This window comes from Punica granatum, chromosome 6 (assembly GCF_007655135.1).
Source record: "Punica granatum isolate Tunisia-2019 chromosome 6, ASM765513v2, whole genome shotgun sequence".
Classification (NCBI taxonomy): domain Eukaryota; kingdom Viridiplantae; phylum Streptophyta; class Magnoliopsida; order Myrtales; family Lythraceae; genus Punica; species Punica granatum.
Genome location: NC_045132.1, coordinates 3,417,754 through 3,429,715, shown reverse-complemented (window position 1 = coordinate 3,429,715; position 11,962 = coordinate 3,417,754). Strand labels below are relative to the sequence as shown.

General features: G+C 38.9%; 3 protein-coding genes across 3 annotated transcripts; 2 read left to right on the top strand and 1 right to left on the bottom strand.

The window, feature by feature from the left end:
* The first annotated feature begins 352 nt into the window (after nucleotides 1-352).
* LOC116211060 (receptor-like protein EIX2) lies at nucleotides 353-1,426 on the top strand. The gene has a single exon (XM_031545254.1). The coding sequence runs from the start codon at nucleotides 353-355 to the stop codon at nucleotides 1,424-1,426; it is 1,074 nt and encodes a 357-aa protein (XP_031401114.1).
* Nucleotides 1,427-2,773: 1,347 nt separating this feature from the next.
* LOC116211059 (two-component response regulator ARR17-like) lies at nucleotides 2,774-6,546 on the bottom strand. Its single transcript, XM_031545253.1, has 6 exons — nucleotides 6,452-6,546; nucleotides 5,702-5,772; nucleotides 3,325-3,401; nucleotides 3,144-3,221; nucleotides 2,956-3,026; nucleotides 2,774-2,858 (listed from the first exon to the last, which is right to left on the bottom strand). Exons 1-6 carry the CDS (start codon nucleotides 6,544-6,546, stop codon nucleotides 2,774-2,776), a joined length of 477 nt encoding a protein of 158 aa, XP_031401113.1.
* On the top strand, nucleotides 6,328-9,053 carry LOC116209912 (phosphatidylinositol N-acetylglucosaminyltransferase subunit H). The gene is made up of 5 exons (XM_031543669.1): nucleotides 6,328-6,779; nucleotides 7,661-7,745; nucleotides 7,861-7,915; nucleotides 8,309-8,447; nucleotides 8,621-9,053. Exons 1-5 carry the CDS (start codon nucleotides 6,600-6,602, stop codon nucleotides 8,720-8,722), a joined length of 561 nt encoding a protein of 186 aa, XP_031399529.1. The 5' UTR covers nucleotides 6,328-6,599; the 3' UTR covers nucleotides 8,723-9,053.
* The last annotated feature ends 2,909 nt before the right edge of the window (nucleotides 9,054-11,962 follow it).

Sequence of the window (11,962 nt, the reverse complement as noted above, 5' to 3'; positions counted from 1 at the left end):
AAAGTCAAAGCAATAGCTGGTTTGAACCCACTCTGCTAACCTTGTCAGGAGCAAGAAGTCCAGCCATTATCTTTAGAATGGTGCCTGAAGGGCCAATGATTCCCACAGCTTCCCCATGCCTAATCTACACAAAATTTCCAACGAGTATATAATAAGACATTTCTCCTACCTTACATCATCAATCACAGCAAGCTGATTCACAATTCTAGAAACAGCGACTTGACTGCTCGAGTCAAAATGCATCCTTAATATCCTGATCCACTGTCTGTTTAGAATATAACCTTACTACTTGAAACAAATAAATAAATTATAAACAATCACCTTGAAGCTCACACCTCCTAATTCCATTTACATGTCAAACTGCAAAGTTGGGCCTCAATTTCCCACATGGCTTCGAGCACAGAGGAACGTTCATGTGCTGGATTTGTCTAATGCAAACATATTGGATATCATCCCCCATTGGTTTTACGACATCTCTTTTAACATCGAGATCCTGTATCTGTCTAGCAATGAGTTGAGTGGAGAAATTTCTTTGTGCACTATGAAGTCCTTACAAGGCTTGGACCTCTCAAATAACAAACTGTCTGGGACATTTCCAGAGTGTTGGAAAAGGTTACGTCAACTGGAAGGAGTAAACTTGGGGAACAACCAGTTTAGTGGCCTGGTTCCAATATCCTTATGCTCTATGAAAGAGCTGACCTTTCTGGGGCTACACGGCAATGCCTTCAGTGGGAGTATCCCCAAATGCTTAAGCACTATTACTGATCTTGATGTGCTTGATCTGAGTGGAAATAAATTGGCTAGTCGAATCCCTTCCTGGATTGGTCGCATGGTTCAGCTCAAGGTGTTGAATCTTGAGTTTAATTCCTTCTATGGGGAGATTCCTATGAGCATATGCAAACTCAAACACCTTCGAGTTTTAAACCTTGCGCACAACAACCTCTCTGGAAGCATCCCCCTTTGCTTTGACAACTTCATCGCCATGTCCAACCCAGTGCTCATTATTGTGATAGACCATTATGAGTTTGGAGTTGAGGCTCATCTAAAGAGCATAACCCAAGTATACACCATAGCACTTCGGTATCTTTTCTCCATTGACCTTTCAAATAACAGATTAAATGGAGATATTCCGACTGGGTTGACACGGCTCTACAATCTTCAAAATCTGAACCTGTCACAGAATGATCTTTGGGGAGGAATCCCTCCAGAGATTGCCGATTTGAAGAATCTGGAGTCCCTTGATTTGTCCATAAACCAACTCTCAGGCCCAATACCACGGAGCTTATCCGAATTAAGCTTTCTGAGTTACTTGAACTTGTCGTTTGATCAACTGTCCGGTCCCATTCCCTCCGGTGCCCAGCTGAGTACATTTACAAATGAATCATATCTTGGGAATGGTGCACTCTGCGGGCCTCCACTATTCTAGGCTATGTCTTATTGAAAGATCACACAAAATAATATTTTTATCAGATGTTCGTGATAATCTCTTTGCTGCTACCACCATCAATCTCTTTGCCCGCCGTCTGATAAAAAATAATAATAATAATTTTTGTCATCAATGTTTTGAATTAATATAATCTACAAAAGATTTTGATTTATCATTCAAATCAAACAGTTTGTAGGCTCAGATTAATCGATGAAAGTTTCTCTATCTTTAAGTTTTTATAAAAAAATTAATCTAAAATTTTATAATTTGATAATTACAATTTTTAATTTTTAATTTTAAATAAATATTTTTTTTATAAAATTTGGTTACTCACAAGATAACTTTTACAATATTTGTTATATTTTTGGAATAAGATTTTTTGAAATTTTAGTTTTTCTGACTTTTAATTTTAGAATTTTAATGCATTAAGCTAAGATGTAATATCTGTATATAATATTTTGTATGATTTATTAACTGCATCCATCACCATATTATATAGGAAATAAGACTCACAAATTGTGACTAGTCTCGTCATTAGAAAATACTACTACTAGAAGAAGACATGAAAGTAAGTTCCTTATATATGGCACTTTCGGTACATTTTTTTGGGTGAAGGTATTCTTGGTACATTTCAAATCCAATAAATGTGTCAATTACTAACATGTTATTAAATTAATTAAAGAGAGTATAGTGCATTGGCACATGCCCTCCTTGGTAATCAAGAGATTGCATATTCGATACTCGATGTGGGACTATTCTTGTTCGTTTATTAGTTGTTGAGAAATTTATTTCATTGTACTAACTCAATGGGCTTGCCTTAAAATTGAAAAATATATCATTAAATTACATTTTTATCTTCTTTAGTAGAAATTTTTTTTAGTAGTCATACATCTAATAATATAATCTTGTTAATTACAAATTATGATTTTCAATAATTAAAAACACATAATCTTATATAAAATTGAATTTTTATATAAAGCTTGCCCTTGTTAACACAATAATAATACCCTCATAATCAACCACTACCAACTGCCACCTGTATGCAATCGAGTGGATTTCAGTTCCTTAGGGTTGGACGACCCCGTACTTTACTCTTAGATGGATCACATTCACGCTATTTTAAGTTTAGACTAGCTTATAATAATAATAATAAAAAACAGAGAGAGAGAGATTTTTCGGCAGAGAAGCGAAAACCTTCACATTATCATGTGTTAGAAGATTCATTCACACCTAGTCAGGATCTTGTTAATTGCATCAAATTCACCTAATTTTCAAGGTTAACTAACAACTACGAGTTTTTTTTCATCTCGGACAGTGGAGATCTGGAACCTTTTAAGCCTCTAAAGTTCAGTAGATAAGGCATCTCAGCTTCTTCACATCTGACTGCTTCAGAGGCTTCAGTATGAACATCTGAGCTCCTTCCTCCAAACACCTGCTTGGGAACCGAATACCGATTAGAGGTTGTGTCAAGGAAAAATTATGAGTTGAGGAAGCTCGCATGAGTGTCATGGGTTTAAGACGCTAATTACTTGTGGATACGAGTTGGGACGTTCTCGGATGACATGATTACAACTGGAATCTCCTTTAGAATCGATGAACCCTGCAATACAAAATAAAAACAAATGAAAATTCCCACAATCAGCATATTACATTGATTCAACATGTATAAATGGCGCCGGGCGTTTTAGTGAAAAGTAGTTGCATATATCATCTCTACCTTGGTCTTTTTGCGTAGCTCGTAACCGGTCATTCCGGGAATGCAATAATCCGTGATGATCATATTTACCTTTGAACCCTGAAAGAGAGCTCGCAATCAGAGAGCGAAACAAAGCAGAGCACATGGTTCTATCTCGAGTATTGCATAAATCGCGTACCAGTCAGCTGTCTACAATGCTTACCGTTGCCGAACAGTTGGGCTGGTCATCCTTCAAGCCCAGCAACTCCAATGCTCTGAGCCCATTATCTGCCGTCGTCACTGCATGATGAATTTCACAACATCCGATTGTCAGGTAGGTAATAACATTTTTCGAGACACTTCACAGCAACCCATTTGAAACCAAACATTGAATACAAATTCTACGGTACATATGACAAAATTAAAGAATGGATGGACATGTGTCGACGTCGAGAAGGACAGGCCACCGGCATTTAATACGTGTCCGATGAAATTCATGAGCCCACATTTTCATGTGCATGCGAAAACCGAGAGGCTATTAAGTGACTGTAACATCAAACCAGTAAATGCAGCCCTGCAGATATGCTAGTAGGGGAAGAGAAGCATCCATAGTGTTTGCAACAGTGGAAGGAAGGGAAGCTGTTACTGAAGATGGAAGAGTGAATAAATACAATGTAGCCGTCGGCAGGGGAAGAGAATCAGCCACTGGATCTCCCCCATTAATGGCAGCCTTAAATCCTCGTGTGTATATATATATATATATATATCTCTAGTGTACTTTCAGTTGGTGAAGTCAGTGCTGCTGATTCTCTCCTTACCAAAATCCGAGCAAGGTACAACCGGACCGACTGGCGATCCGGCAGCCCTGGTTAAGGTCGTGTAGGGCTTCGTTGCTCTAGGCTCGGGATCTCATTCCAATACGAGCCCAAATGGACCATGTGGGCTCGAAAGCCGGTTCACGAGAACCCGATTTGTTTTGTTTCTATATAAAAATTGGAAAAATGACACTAATGGTCCTAAAAGTTGAACTTTGGAAAATCAAGTCATAAAACATTTGTAAATGGGGCAACAATGGTCCTTTCTGTCACTGCCCTTCATTGAGCTGCCTAAATGAAGAAAACGACATTAATTTCGTCCAGGAGGCCGTTAAATCGATGACGTGGTACATGGCCTCCCTGATTGGACCCAAGTGGAAGACCCAGCAACCATTTTCAACCCGACTTGAAACTCGGATCTATGAAGCTAAAAAACTGAGAAAGAAAAAGCACTGTTCTTCGATAGGAAGAAGGCGCTAAAACAAGAGAAACAAACAAAGGAGGAGGAGAGAGGAGGTAGCAAGAGAAACAAGTGTCCCTCAGATCACACAAAGTTGGGAAAAACAAGATTTTCAGAAGTCTCCCGCTTTCAAGCACTCATTGACAGCTAAATCAATCGACACCTTCACAAAGAGAGAAACCCATCTTCTTCTTCAACTGATAGCCAAAGACGATATCTTCAAGTCCCCGTGAAATCCCAAATTCGTTTCGTCACCAAATCTTGAACCCAAAAGAAAACGAAACAACCATGAGCCAACTCAAAGCTCCTTGGAAGGAGCTACAACCAGCAGAAATGGAAGTTCAGTTCGTCGAAGTCGATAGCTTCACAGGATGACTCCAATGCCTAAAAGAGACAAGAACACGAAATCCCCAATTGGGTAATTGGCTCAGCAGGAGCACAGCAACAGAGCTTTGTCACCCTTCAAAAGAGGAAGTCGTGGCGAGGGCCAAAATCCCACCTTCCCGATTACTGCAAAAACCAACGATGAATTCAAGGACTGATGGGATTCGGGTTCAATAATGATCGATTATGGACTGAAATGCTCGAAGATTTTTAGAGAAATGGCAAACGATAAAATCACTCGGCACGCATAAAAGGGGAAAGAGCGGGAATCCGATTTTGTTGGTGGTAATGTTAGGTCGGCGTTCAAGCCAGGTTGAAATGGTGGCTAGGTCTTCCACTCGGGTCTAGTCGGGGAGGCCAGGCGCCACGTCATCGATTTAACGGTCATCTGGATGAAATTAACTATGTTTTTTCCATGTAGATAGCTAGGTGAAAGGTAATGAAGGAAATGACCATTATTTTCCCATTTACAAACGTTTTAGAATTTGATTTCTCGAAATTAAACTTTTAGAATCCAATGTCAAAAAATGATTAACTTTTAGGACTGTTAGTGTCATTTTTCCTATAAAACTATATATGATATAAAAAGTAAGAAATATAAAAATATAGAACAAGACATTTTCAGCCATCCTTACCGCTTCCTTGGTACGCTGACGTAGTTATCCTTCCTGCTTTTAGTGTTTTTATCTGGGCAAAGCAGAGTTCTCCGTACTTGCATGGAGAACTACTACGCCATAGCTCAAAGCTCAAAATCGATTCTGGTTCTTTTTTCTTTTTTCCCCCCAGTAATCCTGACAATTTCCTTACATGCAAGTCAATATCAAGCACAGTAGTTCGGAACAAGACACTCTAGCTCAGGAAAATCGAATGAAATGTATGCTCTGTTGTTTCTTGAAGCTGTAACTACAGAGAGGATGAGATGAGATGAGATAGACTATCACCTTTGCAGGAGGAGTTGAGGAGGAGCTTCTCAATGAGCTTAGAATGTGGGGTCGGGAGTCTCCAACAGTTTCTACAACTTTAAGGACGAGATCCTAGGAAAAACAAGCGTTGGGCGAATTGTCGAAGGCACATAAAGATGGAGGACCAAAATCACATAACCTTATGATTTATCCTAGAAATCACATAACTGTATGATTTATTCTAGAAGTCACATGAAGATGTGAGGAGTTGCTTTATAAGCTCCTATCTGTCTGATGTTCTAGATTGATCGACGCAATTTAACGAGTAAATGAAAATACACAATTAATCCTTGAAAATCCTGCTTCGTCCGTTTCACTTAGAAATGATTAGATTTGCATGCGGTGATGTGAGCATCTTAACAATGTTAGTCGATTTTTGAAACATTGGACATTCATCGCAATATTCGCAATAAAATCAAAGGGGGAGTCTATATGGTGCAAATTCGCATAAAGTAAACTCCAGGGTGTAATGGTACCGAATTCAAAAGTTGAAAATACATGGCGTGCAAAATCGATATTACACGAAACATAAGGGTCTGGATTGTCCCAATGAGAAACTTTAGGGGGTCAAAACAGAATTTTCTTGAAAAAGGCAATTCCACTTCCTCCCCTCCATCTCTCACTCGGCCTCTGCCAGCCACCCTGAAGAACCTGCAACAGAGAATCAATCCGCCATTGATGCTCGGCTCGATTCCAGCTTCTCAGTTCAGCAGCCGATCCGTCACTCACCTGATATTCGTCTCGTCAGCTGATACTTTTCTCTGTAGCGTACGCTCTATCTCCATCCTGCCGATGAATTCCCGGCGCGATTCGACCATTCCCATCACTCCTCCCGCGATTTGACCGCCGGGAGATCAAATTCGACTTCTGGGTCCTAATGGGTGACAAGCAGTCCGGTGTACATGCGAAGTATGACTACATTCACGACCAAGAATCCTCACCTAGCCCACTGGACGCGCACCACGTCGAGGTCCGGAGAAGCGGTGCGAAGCCTGTCGCTGCCTGTTTCTTTGCTGCCCTCGTCTCAGCCTATGCGTTCTTCGCTTTCTACTCAAAGGCAATGCCTCTGTCTGTGTTCTGATTTCTTCAATTTCTTGTTGGTTTTGATGACGTTTCGCAGTTTTTTCTCGTATGATGTTTGTCGTCGGAAAATTTTGGATGCATAGGTTCGTTTATTCTGGTGTGACTTTGGAGGGAAAGAATTGATAGAATTTAGGGGAAACTGCGATGGCACGAGCGAATATAGAGGAATTTTGGCAAAATTCCGGAATGTTAAGAGGCGGACTGACCTTAATGGGAAGCAAATTCCGCTTCAATTTCGCGTACGAGACAACACAGAACTTAGGTATATCCAGTTTTGGTATTCACATTGGTAAAAGCATCTGAAAGTTTGAGATGGGGCAAAGCTTTATGAGTGATTGTGTGCAAGTTCGCACCTGGTTTGGATTGATCCTGAATTTAATTAGTCCGTCTCTGAGCAGTAAGACAGGATTGTCAGTTCATCTACTTCTACGATGAAGTCCCGGTTTTTCCTATTTTCTCTTCGGCTGGTGGTGGATTTAGTTATATGCACCAATCTTCTGTAGTTATTGTCTGAATTTTAGCATAGATTAGGCTGTCTCAGTGTAGAAAGTAGCTTTTTACACGCTTAATTCCCTATGAAATATAGTGATGTTGTTATTGGGGATGGGGATACGGATGAAACACGCCCACTCATCCCGTCAATGAGCAAACATCTTTCCAAACATTTCTTGACTCCCACACGTGAACTTTGCTTAATAATTCCTCAGCCCCATAACAAACCCCATCTTTCTAATATCGGGAATTCAGTGGAAATGAATTAAAAGTAGATATTATTTTTGAGTTGCTTCGTTCCTTCTCCGTCGGAATTATTCTCTATCAACTCACTTGTGATGCAACCTTCGTGCATGAAAACAGGAGAAACCAAATATTCTTGCAGTCTGGGGCATCCCTTTGGGTGCATTGCTAATGATGAAGCTGTGTTGGAGAACTGTCAAGAAAGGTCAGGAGAAATGGAGATGGTTTTCCTTTTCCCTTGCCATTTTTTTTTTCATTTTAGGGGCTCAGGACCGATTGCATCCCTATCTAACCTGATATGGTCTTCTTTGTTAGTTCAGAGTCCGTTCTGATTATGCCGACATTTGGAGTCCAGCTCGAAACTCATTACAGAAGGTATTTTCTGCTTATTAATGTCCCAAATGTTCTAGCTTATTATTGTCACAGTCCTGAATCTGAGCCATACGATGTCAGAGTGTTCACGGTTTCTGGTTGCAGTTTCAGGTGTTTTGAGTGTTTTATGGTTGTAAGTTCTGGTATTTTAGTCGGGAATTTTCTGACTGTAAAAGAACAGCTGTGCAAAAGCACGACCAAAATTTTCTATGGCATTTCTCTCTCAGTTCAGAGCAGAGACTGCTATTAATTTCAACTAACTACGAAGCAAACTTCAGTTTATATCCACGTGAAAAGTTGAGCTCTGAGAGGTTCACTTATCTAGTCGGGAATTTGCATACAACAGAAATATTGTCAAACCTTGAACTGGCTTTTAATTTTATATGTTCTGTTCAGTGGGAGAATCATTCGCCGATTCGTGCCAATGGGGAAGATACTGAAACCTGTGCTACAAGAATGTGTCACACCGGTCACTTGTTACTGGTGCCTCTCCCTGCTTTTACGAGATGAAGAACAGCTGATGCTGGTATTCAAGGTACGAGCCAGCTCAAGTAAATTTGGATAGCATATTGATTTGACATGCTAATTTAATTGACTATTCGATTTCTGATAAGGGAATGAAACGGAATAACATAGCGTGTACATATAATGTGGCATAGCAAGTGCACCATGAGTTGATTATCTTACAGTTCTGTGGTCTTGTCATAGGAAATACGCTCGCCTCTGAAAATGCTAATCCCCATCTGGAAGGCTCTCTGTGCAGCCGCTGACGAAGGAGGTGGCTTGGAAGAATGTGGGCCCGATGGTTGATATTATTAGGCAATGCTTAAATGGTTCAAGACCCGTACATAGAATGTTCATCGGTGGTGGTCGTATTTTTTCAGAATTCTGATCTAGATTCAATTGAGCTTTGAGGAAATCCTCTCGTTTATTTCTTCTCCCAAGTTCGGAAAATCGGAATTCTCAAGATGAAGCTGAGAAATTTTGGTTTTCCTGTTCTTTTTGGTTTGTTGCTGCAAAGGAGTAATTTAGCTGGAAAGCTTTTGTGGCAGGGTTTACCATTTTCTCGGATAAATGTTGTACATTTGGGATGATGTTTCCTTTCACCGTTTTATCTATTTCTTACCTCTTCCATCCCCAAGACAACCAAAAAGAATTAGAAAAAAGATAATGTTGTCAGTATAGGGAAAATTACACGATTGGTATAAAAACTTTTGTACAATTTCACCAGCAGTACAAATTTTATTTTTATTTTTTGTAACAATTTGATTCGAAATGTTTAAAAAAGTTATAATCAATTGCATTCCGTTAATTTTTGCTGACAGCATTTTTTGATGTGGCAACTCTCATGTTTGATATTATTCCACCTGGCACAAATTTGTATCAAAGAATTCACTCAAATTTAATTAAAAAAGAAGATTAAAAATGATCTACTCTCTCTCTCCTGCCCTTCTCCCTATCCTCTTCTCTCTCTCACCCCTCTCTCTGCTCAGAATTTAGATCGCTCTCCCTTCGCTGTGATCGGTTGTTGATGTCTCAGAACTGGAGCTCTCTCCTTTCTGCACTTGATTAACATTTTTGAACGTTTGTTACAACAAAAGTTTTCGTACTTCCAATGAAACTTTGCAAATTTAATTGATCGGGAAAGATTGCACCATTTCAATTTAATGTGTGCCTGGTATTTTTTTTTACTAATAAAGAAATATTACGGGGCACTATAAACTGATGTCAAGTAATATCCCTCGCTTATAGTCCTTTTAATTATCATCTCTTTCTTCTGCATATATATTGCATATCCATTCTCATCAATGGAAGTTTCCTCATTAAAATTATTTTTGGGATAATGTTTTGAGCACTTGGAATCAATCATAGTGGGGAATACTATGTAGTACTCCACGAGGGCCATGAATCATAAACTGGCTGGTCGACAACTTCATAACCAATAGGATCATTGGTGATTTCAAATATCTTCCGCAAAAATGATTGCATCAATGTCAGAGACACCGTAGAACTACATGTGGTCTGGATGTGTTGGTCCGAGTATCCTATATTTTTTGGGAAAATGACACCGTGCATCACAGTTTGAAAACAAGTATCACAATGCATCATATTTCTAAAAATTAACATGGTGCATCACGAAAATTTTGAAAATTTTCACCATGCATCATTTCCGTCAACTGATAGATGGAAAGCTGATGTGGCATGTTATTTGGACAAACGGTGTCAATGTGGTCGTGCTTACTCGGCATCTAAGTCCCACCTGGCCATGCAAATATGATGCACTGTAAAAATTATTTTCAGACTATGATGCACGTTGTCATTTTCTCATTTTAATATTTGTTTGTTAATTTATTTCCTAAAACGAAAAGGCACTAATAACCATATACAAACTTCCATGTCATGAACAATCTTGTTCCTATCTTTCTTCCATTTTTTTTGTAATATTTGGCACAAGTTTGCTGATCGATTAGGAGACATGGCCTTCATCGTCGGCTGAGCCATAAAACCTCATGCGGTATGATTCCCTTGCCCCGGTCAGAACCACATTAACGCAACTCTCAAACTCTCAGAGCTCTTGCAAGGGCTTCCACATCACTTTCGTCAACACAGAGTTCAACTACAGACGAATGGTTAACTCTAGATAAGTGCCTGGTTTCCTCGACGGCGAGTTTGAGAGTTGCGTTAATGTGGCCCTGTCTTGGGCAAGGGAAACACACCGCATGAGGTTTTGTGACTCAGCCGACAATGGAGGCCATGTCTCTGATCGATCAACAAACTTGTGCCGAATATTACAAAAAATGGCATTTTGTATATGGTTGTTAGTGCCTTTTCGTTTTAGGAAATAAGTTAACAAACAAATATTAAAATGGAAAAATGCCACCATGCATCACAATCTGAAAATAATTTTCACAGTGCATCATATTTTCATGGCCAAGTGGAACCTAGATGATGAGTAAGCATGGCCACATCGGTACCGTTTGTCCAAATAACGTGCCACGTCAGCTTTTCGTCCATCAGTTGACGGAAATGATGCACGGCGAAAATTTTCAAAATTTTCGTGATGCACCATGTTAATTTTTCAAAATATGATACACTGTGATACTTGTTTTCAAACTGTGCTATGTCCAGGAATTTTCCCTATTTTTTAAAGTATCCTGTCCTTATCTTGTAAGTAATCGATTACAAGATTTTGAAACTCCTTTTAAGACCTAGAATCGGATTATACTCGGAACCTGTATTATAACACAATTTTCGAATATCATGTTGAAATCTGTATATATATATATATATATATATATATATATATATATATATAAATTTATTTATTTATTTTTAAACACAATAATTAAAATATATAAAAAGAAAAAAAATTCATGCATGATAACAAAATAAAACTGAACATCCACAATAAAATGAGTCTCGGCGAGTGGGGAAGGCCGAAGGGGAAGAGGAAGAAGAGGTAGGTAGGATGATTAGTGACTCTTGGTTTAGATATAAAACTTAACATTATTATATTTATCAAAATGAAATTCAAATTACTATAACATATTAGGTCCACGTACATGTTCGGGTACCATGTACAGTGGAGTTGGAACTGGAACCTGTTTTTGCCGATTCCTTAAATTGTTACCTAGACCCTGCCCTATTTCTTGATAATTTTGAATCGTATAATGTGGACTTCCTGTAAATGATGATGGAAGGACATTTCCTTTTCCAACTGAGGTTGCCATCCATATTATGATCTCTAACAACTTTGATTCCTTTGTATAGTTCAATTAGTAGTTGTTTTTTATTAGTTCAAACCCGACGTAAACGTTCTCCTTCAATTGCAGTATAATCATCTACCACATATTGTTAGAATAGTTTACCTTCACTCTCCAAAGTTTTCCCTTCTAATGGTTGTGTTGTGTCCTATAACCATATAATTCACACATTGTTACAAAAGATCTCTTTATAGTTTTCTTTTTTGTGATATTTATACATTCCAACTGCATATGATACCCATCTTCACTTGTTAGAAGAATGAAACTTGGATACAACACGAGTCTT

Bases quoted from the DNA above. Each gene is read 5' to 3' on its own strand.
- LOC116211059 (XM_031545253.1), bottom strand. From the start codon at position 6,546: ATGGGAATGGTCGAATCGCGCCGGGAATTCATCGGCAGGATGGAGATA. The intron at 3,222-3,324 runs GTAAGCATTGTA...GCTCTCTTTCAG, and splicing joins AGCCCAACTGTTCGGCAACG to GGTTCAAAGGTAAATATGAT. The intron at 2,859-2,955 runs GTAATTAGCGTC...GTTCCCAAGCAG, and splicing joins GTCCCAACTCGTATCCACAA to GTGTTTGGAGGAAGGAGCTC.
- LOC116211060 (XM_031545254.1), top strand. From the start codon at position 353: ATGTCAAACTGCAAAGTTGGGCCTCAATTTCCCACATGGCTTCGAGCA.
- LOC116209912 (XM_031543669.1), top strand. From the start codon at position 6,600: ATGGGTGACAAGCAGTCCGGTGTACATGCGAAGTATGACTACATTCAC. The intron at 6,780-7,660 runs GCAATGCCTCTG...GCATGAAAACAG, and splicing joins TCTTCGCTTTCTACTCAAAG to GAGAAACCAAATATTCTTGC. The intron at 8,448-8,620 runs GTACGAGCCAGC...GTCTTGTCATAG, and splicing joins AGCTGATGCTGGTATTCAAG to GAAATACGCTCGCCTCTGAA.